This window comes from Cyanistes caeruleus, chromosome 1 (assembly GCF_971803275.1).
Source record: "Cyanistes caeruleus chromosome 1, bCyaCae1.hap1.1, whole genome shotgun sequence".
NCBI lineage: Eukaryota > Metazoa > Chordata > Aves > Passeriformes > Paridae > Cyanistes > Cyanistes caeruleus.
In genome coordinates, this window is record NC_141701.1 from 6,137,357 (window position 1) to 6,158,249 (window position 20,893).

At 41.9% G+C, this 20,893-nt stretch overlaps 1 protein-coding gene across 1 annotated transcript in view; it reads left to right on the forward strand.

The window, feature by feature from the left end:
• The window catches only part of COL22A1 (collagen type XXII alpha 1 chain), a 251,184-nt gene that overhangs the window by 210,005 nt on the left and 20,286 nt on the right, over positions 1–20,893 (forward strand). Inside the window, exons 44-58 of the mRNA XM_086877981.1 lie at positions 2,286–2,330; positions 2,765–2,812; positions 4,646–4,759; positions 4,956–5,009; positions 7,106–7,159; positions 7,986–8,039; positions 9,558–9,611; positions 10,918–10,971; positions 11,777–11,830; positions 12,899–12,952; positions 13,525–13,569; positions 14,499–14,552; positions 15,565–15,618; positions 17,394–17,447; positions 19,871–19,942. Of these exons, the coding sequence (XP_086734107.1) occupies positions 2,286–2,330; positions 2,765–2,812; positions 4,646–4,759; positions 4,956–5,009; positions 7,106–7,159; positions 7,986–8,039; positions 9,558–9,611; positions 10,918–10,971; positions 11,777–11,830; positions 12,899–12,952; positions 13,525–13,569; positions 14,499–14,552; positions 15,565–15,618; positions 17,394–17,447; positions 19,871–19,942 (864 nt within the window). The remainder of the gene's footprint in view (positions 1–2,285; positions 2,331–2,764; positions 2,813–4,645; positions 4,760–4,955; positions 5,010–7,105; positions 7,160–7,985; positions 8,040–9,557; positions 9,612–10,917; positions 10,972–11,776; positions 11,831–12,898; positions 12,953–13,524; positions 13,570–14,498; positions 14,553–15,564; positions 15,619–17,393; positions 17,448–19,870; positions 19,943–20,893) is intronic.

The following is a 20,893-nucleotide window of genomic DNA, read 5'->3' on the forward strand; positions in this document are numbered from 1 at the left end:
ACACACAGTGCTCTCCAGTCATCAATGCCCATGTCCCCATCTGGTTGTCTGTGTAAATAATACAATGAATTGATTGGCAAATCAGACTAGCTTGAGACAAGGTGCAGAAAGAACACCCAGTACCCTTCCTGAATAAGTATTTGACCAAATTTTAAAGGGACTTTCCATTTGGAAATATTAGATAATCTCAAAGAGTAGCTCCTACTGAGCCTAGACTGATTGAAAGCCACTGCCTGTGCCTTGATCAACATCCAGATGTTGATGCAGCCCAAAAAGCCAATCAAGTCCTGGGCTGTATCAAAACCAGCGTGGCCAGGAGGTCAAGGGAGGGAATTCTGCCCCTCTACTCTGCTCTGGTGAGACCCCACAGGCAGTGCTGTGTCCAGCTCTGGGGTCCCACAGCACAGGAAGGACATGGAGCTGTTGGAGCAAGTCTAGAGGAGGCAGCAAGGCAACTGAAGGGATAGAGCAACTATCTAACCCTAACCCTAACCCTAACCCTCACCCTCTCTTACAAGGAAAGGTAGAGAGAATTGGGATTGCTCAGCCTGGAAAAGTGAAGGCTTAAGGGTGACCTATTTGTGGTCTTCCAGTACCTGAAGGGAGCCTTGAAGAAAGATGGAGAGGGACTTTTGACAAGATGTGAGAACTGTATATACATAGATAACCAAGACAGCCAAAATCCAGAGCTGAAGTGTAAAGAGTAGATTTATTCCATTACCACACTGGCAGAATGGGGACACATGCACTGCTAAGCTTATTCCATCTTAGCAGAGGCAAAAAGTGCTCAGGGTAAACTCCAAGCTTCTTATCTCTCCTTCTCCCAGCAGGGAGGCCCCAGCCTATGAGGAACACCTTTTAAGTTTTTTACAGCAGTCTGTTATCTTCTACAAAACCTCCACTTCTCAGGACAGACAGAAAACAACCCAAGGAAAACACAGCACGTGAAATTTTCCACACTGAATATTCTTAGAATCCTCCAGCTGCAAGGATGTTTTGAGTGAAAACAACTCTATTTTTTCCTCCCCATCAAATCTTCCACCTTCAACTTTTCCTTGCCACACAAGGGGTGTGACAATAAAAGGGGTAATGGTTTCAAATTGGAAGAGAGTAGGTTTAAATTAGATATATGGAAGAAGTTCTTTATTGTGAGGTTGCTGAAACACTGGCACAGGTTTCCCAGAGAAACTGTGGATGCCCCATACCTGGAAGTGTTCAAGGCCAGGCTGGATGGGGCTCTGAGCAACCTGGTCTGGTGGAAGGTGTTCCTGCCCAGGTCAGGGGGTTGAATTTAGATGCTATTGAAGGTTCCTCCCAACCCATTCCATGATTCTGTGAACATCCTGGGTGGCAAAATCTGGAACCATCCCAGAGAAAACCCCATGTGGAACTTCTGCAGAATCAACAAAGCTGAACACAAATAAAATGCTTTTAGATGGTCAGTAGAAACTGTTCCTTTAGAAACAAAAGTGATCAGGTAGGACAGCTTTTGTATGTGGTAAATTTTGTATGCTCTTTAAGGTAATCATAATCTAGTATGCACTTGCTTGAGTGATGACACAGCGTGATGGACCAGGTGGATACAGGAACTCAGCAGAAAATGGTTTGGGGAAATGTCACCAAGTATCTTAAAACACCCACTGCAAGGATCCTCACAATGCAGATTTTTGTTACCATCCGAGCAGTGGCAAACTGTCTTGTTCAAAAGATTTGGTTTACCAAAAGAGCATTACTTTATGCAAAGATTTTACAAAAGTTTTTAGACATGGTTTTTATTTTGTTTTTAGCAAATTCTTCATTAATGACATGTAGGAGATGCCCACTGAGGGGTAGAGGTTGTCCCTTTTCCTAATCCTGCCTTTCTGGACATAAAATTCTCACAATGGTGGTAACTTCTATGCCTTTGCCTCAAGATAACTGATACCACTACACCTCAACAAAAAACAACAAACCAGTCAACCTGATTTTGATTGTTTTCAGATGCCTTCAGAGATTTAAATCTTCATCCTTCACACTAGTAAAGGTCATAGTGTTTCCTATGACCAGAAGTCAAACTAAAGCAATTCCAGTGTCTGTGTGACTCAAATGAATTTAGCAAGGGCTTGAGAGCATGTTCAAGTTGCAGATATTTGGAGGACTTCTCTGTTTGTCACATGCAAGAAGCAGTGCTGCTCAGCAGAAAGTAAAATATTTGCTAGTTCAGATCAGTCAGCAGAGTGCAGGAGCAACCAGGAGGTTATTGTATAATAATTTCACTTTTTTTTTTTCTTTTTCTTGATCTGTAGGGTGTGCCTGGAAATCCAGGGGAAAGAGGACCTCCTGGAAAACCTGTATGTAACTTCTATTCTGTATTAAATCTTCCTTTTAACTCAGTTTCCACCTGTACACTTCACCTCAAAAGTGCACTTAGGCGCTTTTCCACTGTTGCTTCTCCCAGCAGAGCAGTAGGAAAAAGACTAAAACCCACTAAAGGTTTAGTGAAGGCTTTGGAATGGTATGAAAATAACTGGATATTCTGTATGTAAATAAAAGCCAGAATTTTAAAGGCACGTCCTTAGTGCCACTGTGCAGTACCTTCAGCAAAAACTCATCTCAGGTGTGATGAAGAGCATTGGCAAGGTAGGGTGGGAAGTACAAGTTTGGCCCAGTGAGTCTAGACAGGACAAGGGAAACCAGTGAGAATCCATGATCATGTTCAGGAAAAAATTCTCATGTCTTGATGCTTCTTACAATTGCCTGAAATAATGAATTTCTCATTCCACAGGGTTCCCCACCCTTGCTGACTCCAGAGGACATAAATCTCCTAGTGAAGGTAATCAGCCTTTAATGAAGGTGGGAGTTTATCTCAGTTTGATTCAGACCTGACTAATGCTCTGTGATGGGAAAGTGTCTGAACTACAAGTGCAAAAGCTGTCTTTAAACACTCTTTCAAAGCTCAAGACTTGCAGGTCTCCTACTTGCAGTGGTATTGGGACACGACCTGACAGTGGAGATCAAAATCCCTTCCCCAGCAGTGAAATGACCTACAAAGTTCTTTATAACAACTCTGAGACTTTCTCAGCTCTTTCTGAGGCATGCATTCCCAAGCAGAAATAAACACTATCAAGTTGCATTATCTAAACCAGAAAGTGGAAACAATTTTAATAAAATTCTGGATTTTTTCACATACACCTTCAACAGTGATTGGAGTCATTTTGGGTAACTGTGGGTACAAATTTAGTTTGCATTGTGAATTTAAAAGGATGCAGGTAATTAACCTCAGAAGTACCTGTGTTTCAAAAGTGATAATCTGTCTGCCTTTACTCTCCATGTAGAGAATTCTCTGAAAAATTAGTCAGTCTTTGATAGGTGTTGACTGAAAAATCTTTATAGATTTACGTGGGCTGAGTTGTGAGTTTTTAAGCTGTCTTAAACCTGGCAAGAAATCTTTTCTTATTGATTAAAATAAACTAAAAGATTACCTTCTTTTACCAACCATGTTAACCAAAGGACCCTTTTAAGATTGCTGCTGTGAAATTACTTTTTAGTGAAGAGCTGTCTTTGTTTTCTGGATCCAAATATTGTTTTGGAGGTTTCAATATAAAATATTGTTTGGGATTTTTGATCTGGAAAAGAGCAAGAGACTCATTCTTTGGTACAGGATGTCACTTTGATGTTCTTTCATTTTCTTCCTTTGCTTATATTATGGTCAAACACATTTGTGCATTTTTTATGCTTGGTATTTTTTCACTCCTTGGCTTCTTGGTACAAAAAGCAGCACCTTGAAATCCCAGATGAAATTAGAGCTCTGCTGTTCTGGGTGTTTCTCCAGCACTTACATTCTAAGTAGATAAATGTGGATGTAGGCAGTGAGACTCAGAAAGACAATTTACCCCACAGTTTTGCAACAGATCATTGACAGCTGGGTGTTGTAGCAGGGGCTCCTGACTCTCAACCTGATGATCTGTTTTATATTACGTTCTTGTAGGCAGGATTCCCTCCCCTTCCACTGAAGGGAGTCTGCCTTTGAAATGGAAATGTCATAGATGGATTAAATTTCCTCAGGATAGTTGGAATGTAAAGACTACTAAGACGATGCTTCAAAGAGGTTTGGAAGAAGGAAGGTAGTGATTCTCCCTGATAAAATTTGGCCAGGACACTGTGGCATTCACTTGGTCTTCACAAACTTCATTGGATGAGTTGTCCTTAGCCAAGCTGAATAATTTCCCTTGCAGAACCCTTTCTGACATTGTGTTGCACCTGATTTTTCCCTAGAAACCCACCCTCTAAGCTGTAACACAGATCTTTCAGCCTGGAGCAGAAGACACAGGCTTCTTGTGGTCTTGTAGATTCAAACCAATGTTTTTCTTGATATTCTTGCTAGTCTCCCTGACCTCCCCATTAGGAAGAGCTTTTCCTTGCTTTCCTGATCCTGGATGACCAATTATGATGCAGAACTGAAAGCTCCCATGGGAGCACATGTGAGCTCAGCTGCTGACCCTCACTCTGCTTCATGCTAAGGCAAATTCACCCCAGTCCTGAGATAGAACAGAAAAGGTTTAGGAATTATACCAGCACCACAGTGCTGCATTCATGGTCAGTGTCCATAGGGTCTGCTAAGTGCCTGCAGCCTATTGCTGATGTGTTTTTCCATGTTCTCTCCCAGGATGTGTGCAGTGAGTGCCCTCCTGGCCCACCAGGACTGCCAGGCATCCCAGGTTTCAAAGGGGATAAAGGTCTCCGAGGACCACCAGGTAGAGATGGCCAGGATGGGAAAATGGTAAGAGAGCTGAGGGAGTGACCATGCCTGGGATCTGCTGTGACCTTGTTTTTCTATTAATATGGTTGGTGGTTTCTTATAAGTTGTTTTTTTTATTATTATTATTTTTTATCAACAACCTGCTAATCTTTTTTTTAGAGACCTGTGGAGTCCATGAACTAAACTAGTGTTTACCTCTACCTCTTGTGCATTGCAGGGGATTGCTGGTCCCAGGGGTCCTCCAGGCCCACCTGGGCTCGATGGCCCAAAGGTTGGTTGGTTTTCTTCAGCTGTCTAATGTAAACTTGCTTGTGACTAATTAGTCACCCTAATTATTTTGGGAACAGGTTACCCAAAGGAGTTTTGAATGTCCCATCTCTGGAAATGTTAAAGGCTAAGTTGGATGGTGTTTTGAACAACTTGGTTCAGTGGAAGGTGTCCTTGCCCATGGCATGAGAGATTGTCTCTCTTTAATAGTGTCTTCTACCATCCCTTTGCTCACACACAGACATCTAAAGGGCCTGATTCTTGATGTTGAATTTCATTGCATTGTTGGATATTGTTGAAAATCTAGTTTCAACTCAAATTAGGTGAGAAAGAAATTAAAGCCTCAGCAGCAGCCACCGTGCCTGTTCCTCTCCTTTTTGAATCTTATGTGCTGGAACCCCTTAAATTAAGGCTGCAGTGGGCTGCTGGGCTCCAAACACACCATCTGTTCTGGTGGTCTTACCCAAAAACCCCAAATATTTCCAGAAACATGTTACAGGAAAAACTAGTGGTTTTAGCTATATGTTCCTGCTTCATGGTTTAGGACATAAGGCAACATAAAACTTCCCTTGTTTGAAGTTTTCCAATAATGTCACATTTCAAGCATTTCCCATAAAGAAAGCTGTCACCAGTCTGCTCATGATGCCAGTGCCTGGCCACAAGTAAAACCTTTACAACTGCCTAATGTGAAATAAATCAAAACAAATCAATGGAGGGAAAGATAAAGAGATTTAATGATTGGCCACAGTTTCCTCCAGACACCCATTCACTACTGACTTACTGTCTAAAATAGCTCCTGCTATTTTAACATCTTTGTATTTACACTTGTTAGAGCACAGTACAAGCTAATAAGAGTTTCATTAATTAATTTCATATCTTGCAATTAAAAGTGTGATGGGGACAGCAGCACAATCTCAAAAGTAAATACAGAGTTGATCAAAATGAAAGTATACTCCAGGATAAAATTTACAAGAGAATTAGTAACCCATAAGGCAATAACTGGCAGAAATGCCAAGCAATCTGAGACATACCACATCTGCTGGTTCTTACATGTCATGAGAAAGCAGACATTTTGGCAGCAAGAATGGATAGATAGGTGAAATAACAAGATAAATTTCCAACTGAATATGTGCATATAGTCAAATCAAGTAACTGATAAGTAGTCTAACTTGAATTCAATAAAAAGAGTTCTCAAATGAAAAAATAAAAAGTATTGTGAGACCACTGGGAAGGAGCAAACACTAAGACTGTCTTTGTGACTCTTTTATACATATCTTAGGAGGATCCTTGCAGTGGAAGACCCAAATTGCTCTGCACTTTTGACTCTGTGATGGATTGTCCTTACCAGCACTATCCAAGCTATTAGGTCCTGCTCTGAAAGAAGAGCAGTAGAATTGTAGATCTTTACTCATGAACAGCTTCATTCCTTCTGGTCATACAAATTAAAACTCTTTTATTAATAAATAGCAACTGTTTTTCTCCCCCTTGTCTCCTAGCTGTCATGTAGTAAAGCAGTGCATTATTTCCATGGCCAGCAATTCATTATTGCTCTGTGCATTGTTGACACCTCGTTCACCATTACCTCAGTGATCCTCAGTGTCTTGTCTCGCTGTGAGCACTGATAATGCACACATTTGAGTTAGCTGTCTCTGTCCTGTGTCTCTGGAACAGAAAGAGAGAGAAAGCAGGAGAGCACATCCTCAGTATTAATTTTCTGGCTGCACATTAGAAATGCTGATTTTATTGCTGTTGTCCCTGAAGGGTGTGGGTGCCTTTGTTGGGCCAGGCAATTCTTTATGAAGATGTGATTTAGTGAAGTGCTAACAACCCACCTAGTCTTTACGGATGTGTAATTGCTCTTTATCCCTAGGACAACAAAACATTAAAACCAGCTATGCTGGGTCTGCTCAAAGGCCACTTTCCACATATATTTCTGGCTCCAGTACTGGTTGTGGAAGTCTAGAGAAGAATTTAAGAGGAGGGCTCAGTCCTGACTCTTGAGTTTTATTCTTGTATGTCCAAGTGCTTTATGAGAGAGGTCAAAAAACTGTCACAACACTGAATCTCATTGACTTTCAATGGCTCTTTTTTTATTACCAGGGTGCTAAAGGAGACCGTGGTATGACTGGGGAAGTAGGAGAAAAAGGTGAACAGGTAAAAACAGAGTGTGCTTTCCAGCAGTGCTGTCACTGTGATTGTTCTTTCATCAGTAACTCCTACGATGCCTGTACAAGAGCAGCCTTCTCAGAGGCAGAGCAGGAAGATGGGAGCTCTTCATCACTGACAAACCACAAATGGGCTCTGCCAAAGAGTGGAGCCATAGCAATCCTCCACAGACTTCCATCTTCATCTCCAATAAAAACCTGACAGTACCATCTGTTTTCTCACCTCTGGACTGAATGCCTTAAATTTTCTACATTACCTAACCTTTACTCATTTCCTTGGATAATCCCCAGATGATTTCCAGTTCAGGTGTCTTTGGGTTGAAAAAGCCAGCATGTCTGTTTGTCTTAGATGATGAATGTAAGGAGGACCTCTTTTAAGGAGGGACTGAGATGCCACAGGAAAGATGAGAATGGTTTAAATTAGAGTAAACTTTCATAGTTAATTTTGCCAAGGGCTGAATCACTGGTTTAGGGTGCAAATCAGCACCTCTTCAATGACATTTTTAGGATATTTTAAACAGGCTTGATTTCCCAACTGACCTCCTGTCTTGTGTAATTCCACAATATCTGCTCTCATCTTCCATTAGCATAGACTAAAGTAGGTGTGGGAAGAATTACACCTGAAAATTAACTATGTTATTTCTGAATTTTGCTTTGAAAACCAAGGTTTCACTTTAAAAAGCCATAGATCTTTATTCCCTTACAACCAGCTCTCTGTGAATTGACTCATTTTAGTGTTACCTCACAATAATCACTTAGCTTTTATACAAGTATGTGACTAATGCATAAAAAAAGTCTCTGTTTTCATTCTGCAGGGCCACCCTGGGATGCCTGGTTTCTCAGGGGCTCCTGGAAACCCTGGTCCACCTGTAAGTTCCTCTGTTACAAAGATGGTCCTTGTAGTTTCTTGCTGATAAAGGGTATTGCAAGCTCCATGTGGTGGAAAGGACCATTCCCATCTGTCTGTGCACTGAGTTTGCATTTTCAGTGGGTTCCTAATGATCCCCTGAGTGTGATGGAGTTGCCTACTCATGGTAATTGCTATTTAATACATTGGCCACTTTCCACTGATTGCTTCAACTCATTCTATAAATTGTTGCTAAGCTTTACTTGCTCTCTTTATACAACACAAAGATGATGATGAAAACTCTTCCACAGGGACTATTTAGTACATGTATAGCTGCTTTCCTGTATGTGGAATAAGTTGTTAGTCTAGAACTAGCAGATCTAAGAGCCTTTTAGTTCTCAATTTTACACAGTGCTATGAGACTGAATTTTCTCCAATTTTCATGTAGTGTGAGTTACTTTTGATTTAAAAGGCATTATACATATCTGTCTCCATCACAGTCCTTCTCATTCTTAGTTATGCTCCCTCCATGAATAAAATTATGCTTCTTTGTATTTAAAAAGGGGTGATAGTGAAGAATCAGGGCTGAAATCACTTGGCTCTCCTGCTGGTGATATCTCTGTTTTACTCCCTTTGAGTTTGGGAATTTTTTTCTGAGTCAGGGACTTTTCTTTCCAAACCACCTTTCATTGCCCAGAGTCATCACTGCTCATACTGCTGCTTACAGTGCAGTTTGGCTCTGCTGTGCTGAGGGTGTGCCACCCTCATCTGTTCTGGGGATCAGCACAGCCTGAATTCACACTGCACTGACTAAATCACAGGACATACCAGAAAAGGGGGTTAGATTAAAATTCCATATTCAGATGGTAGCACTACCTAAAGGATACTTTGCTGCAGGGACAACACATGGATTTGCTTTGTGGGTCATTTGAGCTCCCATGAACATTATTTTAGAAGTTAATAACAGGCACATTTGCTGTGTCTCTATTAACCTAGTACTGCTACAACTACAGAGCTGTACCAGTGGGATTAAAACATTTAAAATTGTCCTATGAGACCTCCTGAACAGACTCACAGCCAAAGGAAAAGTGCAGAGTAAAACTGAGCCTGTCAAAACAGAGCAAAATATGATGTCCCCTGGATAATTTTGTTCTTCAGCTTTTGCTGACTTTTCCCTCCGTCCGCATTGACTCATGGCTCCAGGAGTTTGCCTGCCACAGAGTGTGCTACATAATTTCTGTTCTCCCATAATTGCTGTTCTTCAGAGTTATTTTTGTCATGATTGGCTTTTTCCTATTTGTCCCCTGTTTTCAGAAGGAAGAGCCAAGACCAAACTCGAATATCTGATTATTTCTGGCTTTGGAGGCTGATTGAGTGCAGAGGTTGTCACTGCTTTTCATTGATGAATGAAGAAATTGAATGAATGTTGAGCTGAGTGATTAAAGAAAGCTCCAGAGTTGCCAGCTATATTAGGGAATGTGTTGACAAACATATAAAATGCATTAATCATTCACATTGTTTCTGCTTTATTTTTTTTTAGGGGTCAGATGGGGCACCAGGACCAATAGGACCAGCAGGAAACCCGGGAGACGTGGTAAGCTCTAAGCTCTGTGCTCAACCACTGCCTTCACCTAGGTTTAGATCTGTGAAGCAAAGCTGAGCTGGCATCCATGTAAGGTCCTTTGAAAGCTCCCCAAAATATTCAGCCTGCAAGTAGAACCTCCACAAATAGCCACAGATTACTGTTCTAGCATTTTTTTATTCACCAAATGAAATTCCAAGTTAGCCAGAGGACAGTCCAGCCCATGGGACCTCTCTGGAAGGTTTTGTACCTCTTGTCTGTCTGTCCTTGCTAATAACATCTCTTAGCCTCCAGAACAGGACTTCTAAATCTGTTAGGATGCTTCATGACCTAAGGCTAATATCTGAACCCTGTGTGGGGATTATCAAAATATAACCAGCAACCTGTTGAAGGACATCACAGCACATCCATGCTGAGATGTGGAGCCTGGCACTCTTTCCTGGCACCACCAAAAATGCCAGTACATGTATAACCTCCTAGAAGCCCTTGAAGAATTTTGGCACTGCTGTTTGATTAGAAGGGTTTTCAGATGCTGCTTTGGGGTAATGCATCAGAAAACCTTGGGAGACACAGGTAATCTCAGTGATGATAGCTTCAGTTTGAAAAGTTGGACATGAACCTTCCCTGAAGAATATCCCCTATTGAGTTGGAAGAGTTTAAAACTGTGTAATTCCATGATGAATTTCTAGAGCAAGGTTTCCTAAGGGACAAGGTGTCTTCTGCAAAGCCATTTCACAACCTGAACTTCATCATAAGTTAACAGTGCTGGTCCTTCTGATGGCTGATTATGAAATCAGTGAGCATTCTCAGAGAGGCCAGAGACAAGATGATCAGGCTGACTGAAATTCCATTTCAAATGGATGATAAGGTTGTGGCATTGTGAAAGACTTGGTATGGTAATTGTCCAGTCCTGTGGGTTAAGGGGATTTTTAGGAATGGTCAGCAAGGTACTTCTTGTAACTACTCATTTAAAAGATATACAATATACATCTGCTTCCTGGCAGGACACCTCATCCAGAAGGTTAAGGATGAAATATTAAATATAATTAACCTTCTGGAAAAAAATTACCCGTGATTTCAGTGTTTTCTTTATTTTTAAGAACTCATACATAATACTGATTTCTTTTTTAATGTGAAAAGAGAGCCATCCATTCCAAACTAGAAGGAGTTCAAGGAAACCTCATAGACTGTGTGACATGGGCTACAAGACCACCTTCTCCCAGTTGTCCCATGGCAGACTCTAGATGCAACAAATCTTCATCTGATAGAAGCCTCTGAGGAGGTTGCCTGACCCTCAGTGTTCTTTCTTTCTTTCCAGGGCAAAGATGGTCCCCCAGGTCCACAGGGCCCACCAGGGCTGCCCGGACTTCCAGTGAGTGTGACTAAGCTCCTTCTAGTTCAGTACATTAAATTATTCATGCACATGCACACATAGGTATGTAAAACAAAGAGGTGACACTTCTGAGGTGCTTTGAGAGCCATGCATGGGCTGCAGCAGTTCTATCATGCTGATGCAATGTCCTTGTTCCAGGACAGTGTGGATGCTGTATTTGAACACTTTAAAGCAAAGTGTTAATAACAATGTGAATCAGGACTGTTCCTTGTGAGTCTTCTCATTGGAAGAAATACTCTTATACAGAGCACAAAGATCAACTTATAACTCCAGTGTAAGGGATTCAAGGATTCAGAGGCTGGGACATTGAATTTATCTGAATTCACAGTCAAAATGATTCCTCTGCACTGACTCACGTTCAAGTGCACCTAGGGTATAGACTCCTCTCTTCTGGAAAATGTAACAGTACAAGATTTTGTGATTTTTTTTTAATCTGTCATAAATATAGAACCAAAGATAATTCAACTGTAAAGTAGCCTGCCTGAATTAAGATAATGGCATTATAAGGATTATTTATTACAGCTGGATTTAAAATCCTGATTTAAGATTGTTGGAGTACTTGCCTTGCTGGAAAGGGAAGTAGTGCCATATTGGAAAAGGAAAGAGGTTATGCTGTTAGAGGGGTGTGGCAGGGAGAGGTTTATGACTGAGCTATAGAAGTAGGGAAGGTTTTGGAGATTTAGGCAAACATAAACATGTCATGATGAGCAGAGTTTTCACACTGACAAAACTCCCACCAATCTTCCTTATTGATTCCTTTTTTTTTTTGCATTTCATTTAACAGGGCATTGCTGGGAATGATGGCAAAGATGGCAAACCAGGATCTCTGGGGGAGCCGGTAATGTAATTTATAATTGTTTTGCTCAGGCAATCAGAAGCTACATCCAGTTGTTGTTTTTAAAGCTGCCTATCTATGGACTCCTTAGGGGGAACAAGGAGCCTGTTTGCACATCTGTTCTTAACACCAGAATGACTGTATTGTCTTGAGCGATTTATAGGCATGACACATGAGCAATCTTGAAAAGAAACTGGGTTCTTCTACTTTTACAACTACCATAAATACACTAAAACTTAGTGACTCCACTTTTACAGCTGTCTTAAACACTGCAGAGAAAGAAGGTTGTCTTGTAACATTAAACCTAGTGATCCATCCTTTTGATAGAAGTTTATGGGGCATAAAAAAGTTTAGAGGAGGAGGAGTCTTTAAAGCTTTTTTTCTGGATTGATCTGAGATAGTTCTGTTGCCCAGAATTAGAGGGTTTATATTTGGTTTTCTCTATTTAGTCTATACTTGCATTTGCTGAGGGAAAAAAGCTGAGCCACAAAGTTGTCAGCTAAAAGGCAACGTCAGTAAATTTGGCAGTGAATGTTATTTCTTGAAACTCGGTGTTTCATGTGTTACATGAAGAATGTGCTTCAAATATCAGGCATTACCAGCCTCTTTCTGTGACTTGTCAAATGGGACTTAGTGGTTCTGGGAACAGCCAAGTTCCCAGGCATTAGGACAACTGTTAAGTAGAGGAGTGCTTGTCACAGCAGCTGCAGATAGTTTGTGTTTGCACCAAACCACCCCATTTCTATGTGCAGATGCTGATTTTGTGTTGCTGATTAGGTAGTGGTGCAGCTCTGTGCATCACCCCTCTGGCACTACAACACTGCAAACATGCACCAGTCCAGAGCTGTAAAATGCCCCAGGACCTCAGAGTGCAGGTGACAGTGCAGGTCGAGGTGTGTTTGGGAATGTCTGTCACTGCTGTTCTCCTTGCAGACTCAGACCTTGCTGGACAAACCCTGGAGATCCCAGTTCTCAGTGGTGTTGTGGCTAAGGGAGAGGAGTGGGAAGTTTTCAACAGCAGCGAGATGGACCTGGGGCTCTCTCTAACATGAGCATTATTGTTTCCCACAGGGCAAGCCTGGAGAACAAGGGCTCCCAGGCCGGGAGGGTGCCAGAGGATTGCCGGTGGGTGCTGCTCTGAAGGGTTCCACTCACTCAACCCCCTGTACTATAGTCAGGGAGCATTTCTTGGGCAAATGAGGTTCTTTACTGATGCTAACTTATAACCAGCTGTGGCATTGTGGCTAAACAAAATACATGAATAAGCAACAAAAATAGAACACAGACATTATTGAATCCTTCACACATGGAGAAGAGTAAATCCCTTCCCTAGAAATGAAAGCCTGTAACCTCCTGACATCTCTCCACCAGATGTCACAGCTATATAGTCCTTGTGTTCTCTGTCCTCTGAAAGAGTGGGGACAGCAAAATTTAGGGTTAAATAATATATTGGCTGGTCACACCAGGGATACACAGACCACAGCATTGGTTTTACAGCTTAAGGAACTATGGAAAGTTCTTCCTGTGATGTGGCCCTGCCTGATTACTCCCTAGGATACAGTTGCTCCATGCTGACCAATCCCTAGTAACTTTAGGCAAAACTGGAAAGGTTATTAAATAAACATTCAACCCACAGTTTTCTTAGTGTTTCCTGCATCAGGGTGATGGATAATGATTGATTTCATTCCCTTGTGTAGGGCTTCAAAGGACAGAGAGGAGATACAGGTCCCCCAGGTCCCCGGGTAAGTAACAGGTACCACATGCACAATCCTTTGGATAAGGATTGTGGGAAATGAAGTTGCCCTTTCTGAGGCAGAAGGTAAAAATGATGACTGTGTTTCATGTGGCTTTTCAACTATGATTCCATGGGCCACATCTATGGCACAAAAATGACATCAGCTGTCTTCATTCCCTCTTCTGAACTTCTAATTCTGGGGAAGGTAAGGCAGCTGGTAGAACTTAATGCTTTGATGCTCCCTTTGAGATAGTCCTTTGTGAAGAAGTCTCAAGGATGCCTCCATACCACATCCTCCTGCTAAAATGCTGGCAAAGGGTGGAACTCTACTGTACTTGTTGAACAAGTACTAACTCTCCTCCACAAATGCTGACGAAGTGCAAAAAAGTCCATGTGTAAAACTTACAGAAAAGTGAATAGAAATGTCCCTTTGACTTAGTTGTCTGTGGGGTCATAAAACTCAAACCTCAAGTCTGCATGAAAATTGTTCTCCACTCTGTTTGGAGCTCCTTGGTGTAAAAGGGAGAATACAAAACTGGATGTTCTTCCACCTAATTCTGCCTTTTTTACAGGGAAATAAATTTCTCTGCTTGCAGAAGCTTGTGTGAAAAATCCAGTGCTGGAGATCCTCATCTCTTCCTCATTATGATAGCTTCTGTATCATGAATGTGTTGGTTTCTTTCAGTGCCTGCAGTAGCAGCAGCAAATAATTTGCTGGAAAGCAGAGCATTGCCTTGTGCATCACTTACAGGAGACGTCTCTGAGTTATTTTTATAAGCTGCATGTCATATAAGACGAACGAGGCTCTTGCTGGCTTTAAAAAAGTTTTTACTGAGCTCAGTCACACACTGCAGAGACCCCATACCACTTATAGTGGTGATACTGGTCTGAATTTGACCTTGAGCTGATCTCTCTTCCCTTTTTGCTGAATTGCAGGGGGAGCCAGGTGTGACGGGTCCTGCTGGTCGTGAGGGGCCACCAGGGAAAGATGTAAGTGCACTATTTTGAGCAGAAATGAATCTCCTTCTCCCTGACAAATGAAAAATTTAATTCACAGTGACCCTGACCTGAAACAGCTGCAGAAACTTCAGTAAAGGGTGAATTACTGCAGGGAATGATTTGTGCAAAGATCATTAGGGGAAACAAAGAATTAGAGGGCCTTTGTCACTGCTGGCACTAAAATGCCAGCTACATCTTTGGATAAGCAGAGAAAGCAGCATTGTGTGAAACCCAGGCTGTGCTTGGTAGCCATGGACCTGTCTTCTGGCACCCATCTCTGAGCAATGCTTCACTCTGCAGGTCCCACCAGGCCAGGCTCTGTCACGCTTCCTGTGCCACAGCTGCACCTGACTGAGTGTGTTGCTCCACTGAGGTCTGTGAAATACCTATGGAATAAGTTGCTGCTGCTCAGAGGAAAGAAAGATGGTAGAAACAGTTCCTCTGGCATGATTAGTGTCACATGCAGTGATATAACAAAGTCCTGGGAGGGTACAGTTGACATGGGATCCTGCAGCAGCTGCAGTGCAATGTTCCAAGCAGCTGATGTGCCACTGCCATGGGACCTGGAGAAGTGACTTCTCATTTGCACCTCGCTGTGCCACTGGAAACTGGTGAACGAAGCAAAATGTAAGGCAGACCAAAAGGAACCCCTCAGAGAAGATGGAAGCGGCTCTGAAGCCTCCTGGGAGAGAGAACAAACTTGTCAATTCTTGAGAAATATCAGAGAATCTCTGTCCCTAAGAAATACAGCTTTAAGATAATCTGATAATAACCTGATAGAAATTGTTTCTGCCTGTAATTGGACTGCATTTAGTGGTAGGTATTTAAAATTCAAAGGTTTGGTTTTCCTCCTAAATAACTGAAAGGGGGAAGTGAGACTCCTTTAATACTGCTTCCCCTAATATGTGAACAGTGTAATTTAGCAGGAACATTTTAAAATGTTTGTTCTTTTGCATCTATGTCAGACCTTTCTCACTCACCAGAATACTTTTCTTCCTCTCAGGGTGATCCTGGTCCCATAGGACCACAGGGCCCTCGAGGACCCCGAGGGCAGCCGGTGAGTTTTCTCTCCTGACAAGCCATTTCTAGAGGTACATCATAGTTCATAGAATGGTTTGGATTGGAAAGAACATTAAAGATAATGTAGTTCTAACCCCTTGCCATGGAAAGGGATGCCACCCACTAAAGCAGCTTGCTCAGAGCCCCATCCAGCCCAGCCTTGAAAACTTCTAGGGATGGGGCATTGTGTGTGATGGGAATGTTCTGCAGTCCAGAACTCTGGCTTGAAAGAAGAGAGTTTAGGAAGATTCAGAATGTTTGATTAAAACACTTTGCCTTTCAGGAAGACAAATAACAATATTGCTAGAAATTGATGAAGACTTACAATAGTGCAAGGGACTGATGGTTGCTGACTCAACTGCAGCAACTGTTCAGTGGGAAGAACAGTTCAATGGATTCTGTCAGGACTGCAGTCAGAAATACTCATATTTCAGTCCTGTCTCTGGGATTCTACTCACTTCTCACATGATCTCACTTTTCAAAGGTAGGCACTCACTGTGGCTACCCAGGCTGAGTTTTGTGGGGTCCACTTGTGATACTATTCACCTTTACTATTTTATTTCAGCTTCAGTGGAGAAACAGAAATCTAGCTGACAATTCAAAAAGTCTCATTTGGGATGGCTCAGAAATTACTTTTATTAATTTCATAGGGTTTAAAATTCTGTCTTAGAAATTAATCCTTATGAAATCTGAATAGAGATCTCTGTTGCTGAACCAAGGCACATCTTTAGTGTGTTGCAATGAATGAGTTCCTTTCCTTCTTGGAAGACATGGTAGTGAAACAGAGTCTGCAGCATGATCAGGGTGGCAGGGGGGGCGGAAATGCTGACTCAGCAATGCCAGGAGTTGGAGCAGCAGGTCCCTCCAAGCTGGGGCAGTTTAGATGAGATTGCAAGAACATAAGGAGAGCTCCTGTGTCTACCTGATAATTGATCTCATTACTCCTGTACTGCTGGCATCACTCACTATTGTGTTGTGCCCCTGCACAACACTAGCAGTGAGTAAAAATATTTGAAGAGACAGAAGTTATCATAACTCCAGGCCATATTCTTCTTTGCAGAAGAGTTACTTTTATGTTGAAGGTCAAAGTGACAGTTTGTCTTGTTCTTCCTTTTCCTTATTTTTTATCTAAAAAAGAGTGTAAGGCATGATTTTGAATATTGAGAGTACAAGGGCTAGTCTTTATGGCCAACTCTAATGAAGGGAAAGACTCTGCATGTTGAATTGAGAGGAGTGTAGAACTTCATCTCACCAAACTTTGTGCATGATTAGCTCAGCTGCTTTCTTAAGGAACAGTGAGAAACAGGTCCCTTCAAAGTATCATTTGGCTCGTTCTGAATTTTGGTGTCAGGTAAGTACCAACTGTTAGAACAAGTGTTTCTCTCCATTCCCCAAAAAAGGGGAAGCCTGAGATGATTAAAAAGACTCTTGTCTGAACAGGGATGACTTGGAGCAGCCAGAGGAGGTGGCTCCATCCATACAGAAGGATGCTGCATATGATGAGGACAAGGGTGAAGGAAAGGAGAAGGAGAAGTGGTTTGGTCCTCCTCAGGCCTGTGGATTTGTGTCCAAATACTGATTTTTTTTTTCCTGAGATCAGCCATGCAATCAGGGATGCAGAAGCTGTGAGGTCAGTTGGAAATAAGATACTTCACAGTCTGTCAGGAGAGGAGATTGAACAATGCTAAAGAAATCCCTGCTGGTGTAGGTGTAGCTGGATATTTCTAGTTTTAGCATGCATTACATCACTAAACTTTTTTTCTTTTGACACAGGGCAAGAATGGAGTGCCTGGATCTGCAGGAGAACCTGGCCCAGCTGGTATCCCAGTAAGTACCACAAAGGGAAACTCATGCATCCAGGAGAGGTGACTGATAAAATGTAGGAGGAGTGGATTATCTGTAGCTGGTTTGTGTGTTGAGGTTTCCATGGCTGAAGAAGGGTAATCTGAAAATCACTGTCTGGCCACAAGTTTGAAGGGGGCTTGGCTATGTTCCTGGAATTGAGATGCTAGTTGGGTCATCACTGTTCCCAGTGAAAGTTAAGTTTTCACAGTAAATGGAAATGATTGATTGCCTAGCATGGCAAAAAGATTGGCATGCCTCGTCTTCACCAGTAGATTTAATTTTGCCAAGCAGAGAGCGTGCAGCCAGCAGAGAGTTGTCACAAGGAAGGAGAGGGCCTGAGGGAGTTGGCAGGCTGCCATTGAGGAATAGTGGCAGCAGAAAAATCCTCACAGGCAATTGGGGGAAGAGCAGACAGCGGGCAGTAAACCAGGATCAGGAAGCATAATGAAACTCCCCTGAGGCCATCCTGTGGGGAAGAACAGCTTGGAAATGAAGAGCTGTTAGAAGGACAGTGAGGAGCTGGTGGTTTGCTTGTTTTTTTGTGTTTTTTCCTCTATTCTGCTGAAAGTCGTCCAGAATTCAGCAAATCCATGAAAATATTCCCTTGTGCCCAGTAGCATCTATCACAATGCAGGGCTCTTCCCTCTCTTTGCCCATGGAGACAGTACAGCTTGCTGGACTGTTGCATTAATAGGGAAACAAAAGCAGAGCAGGAGGAATGTGAAAAGCTGCAGCAGGACTTCACTCTTTGTGACTCTTGCAAAGCCATAAAACCAGCCCAGCCTCACCACTGACTTGTGCCCTGATCAAGCATCTGCAGGGATGTCTCAGAGAAGCAAATAACACCTTTTTGTGTGGGGAGGTAGGACAGGGTGCTGCAGTCTGACAGCCTTTCTGCATCAAAAAATAAGTGCCACAGGCTTTTTGTCCTTGACATAAGCTCTTTTTACCTTCCTGGGATTTCTGCCATTGCTTCTTGGATCCTTGCTTTTGCCTTTCAAACTTATTTTCTTCTTTTCATTACACCCACCCATTCCCAATTCCTATCACTGATTTTTCACCTTCTGGGTCTTTATCAGGTCACTGTGGCTTTGGGATGCCTTGTGAATGCCAAGTTGGGATTATTATTTTAATCATCATAGTGTTATCACAGTACCTATACGATGTGACCCAGAGACTCACCAGACAGCTTCCTGCACAAACAGCACCACAGCAGCCTTTGCTCCAGAGGATTTAGAGTCCAAAAATAACATAGGAGATTGAAAAAGGATAAAGTCAGATGGATGAGGAAGGGGAAACAATGAGGCAGTGCTGGTCAGCAGAACAGACAGTCATCTCATCATTATCTTTCTCTGTCATTAAAATGAATCCTCTCCTTTTCATAAAGGTTATTATGGGAAGTGTCTGCTTGTGCTGTACATAAATCTGTTTATTTTGAAATGCACTAATTTCCTTCACTGTGTGGTGTGACAAGCCAATATTTTATATTTCTATTTTGAAAAAAAGGAGATGTGAGGAAGGTTATCATGACAATAAGGGTGATTTTTTTTTTCCACCTTCACCAGTGCTGACTTGTAACCACAAGGTAAAACCTGCCAGGAGCCTTCTCTTTAGGCATTTGCTGACAGTACTCATCACAAGTCACACTTGCTCATGCTTAAGCCCACACACAGAAACACAGTCCAGCTCCTGAAGTCTCCAGGGCAAGTTGCACACCCCAAATCCATGTGCTTTGTGCCTGCCAGGCTCATTGGTGCTCACTTTGTATGAGTTTTACTCTAAGAAGAAAAAGGGCTATGTTCTGAACCGAAAAAGTAGGGAACAAAGCTCTGAAAGCAAAGGTTAAACTAAGAGTTAAAACCACATCAGAAGTGTGCCTGAAACAGTTCTGTATCATGAACTGTCATTTCTACTGCCCTGATCTGCAAGGGAAAAGGGACAGTTTGACAGAATATCACAAGAGATAAGTGAAAGACAGACATTTTATAAATTGAACCTGGAAATAAAGGCAAAGGAGAAGCCCTGTATCTGTCTGTTGGTTGTATTTTTTGATTTGAGCAGTACGACCACCTGCACTGTTTCCCTGTTATCACCCATCACAGCATTTCCACTCTCAACACCCCTTATAAACCATGTGACACCACCACAACCATGGAACACACCTCCTCCCCCTGCCATAATTGTCCCTTCCTTTTCATCTTCTCCCAGGGACCCTGCATAGCTTATTAATAATGCAACCACGGTGCCTGCAACCTGCTTTTCTAAAATACTTTGTTCTTCCTTGTCAGTGTTGGGAGTCCTGCTGCTAAAGGGAAATTTCCCAGTTCCAGTATCTGTAAATGAATGCTCTGGGAAAGAAGTGCTGGGGAAAGGGCTGCTAGTGTCTGTTTCATTTCTGTCCTAAGGGTCCCAAAGGAAATAAAGGAGAAACGGGCAGCCCAGGACTCCCTGGCTTTATAGGACCCCGAGGACCACCTGTAAGTATGTCTGGGGATGGATTAGATCCTCTCTTTACCTGCTTTTAAATGTTAGACAGGAAGATGGGACACGGTCATCTTCAGTTAGATTAAAAAAAAAAGCATAAGCAGGAGATCTGACAAATCCAGAAGCCATATAATTTTACTTCCAAAGGAAACTGGACTGCAAAAATAGCATTTTTCATATGGATGAGCAACCACAATCTCATGTATGGAGCTGGTACCTGCCAGTCAGCCCTGATAATGTACACATTAATCAGACTGCTTCAGTAGTCTTCTTAATTCAAGTATGGGGTATTTAAGTTCTCAGATTATACCTCTGCATGAACCTTAGATGGTCTAAATAGGGAAATTCTGAGTGCCAGTAATAATACAGGTATTTCTGATATTTGCTATTCTAAAGGGAAATTCTTTTGTTGCTAGCAACAGAGGTACATTGCAATTAAAGTATTCATGTATCTCCCAAAGTGATCTAAAATAATAAATAATTAACCTATACCCATGACAATATCACAACCTCAGAATCCAGTATCTTTAGACCTTTCGAAGTGAGTAAAAGATGTTGAATTCCACTGGAAGGATGGGAAAAGTGAATGCTGGGTTTTTGGTGTTTTGTTGGTTTTTTTTAATTTCTAGATTTGTTGTGACAAAAAATGAGATTTAAAAGATTTTTGTGTCTCCAGCAGAGCTGAATCTTTCATGGGATGGTTCTTTCTTCTTTCTGTATTTTTTAATATTTTATTTTATAATTTGAAAGTGAGCTTTTGGATGAAAAGAGGAGAAAGAAATATTTTTCTGGATAATTAATTTTAAGCAGCAAACATGGTGGCCATTTAAAACTAAAGTGGCCTTAAGGAAAACTCAAGTGAGTTTAATGCAGTCTACTTTGCATCACACATCTCTGATTAGTTCCATTTCTCATGGATACATGCATGGATACTAACACAGCTG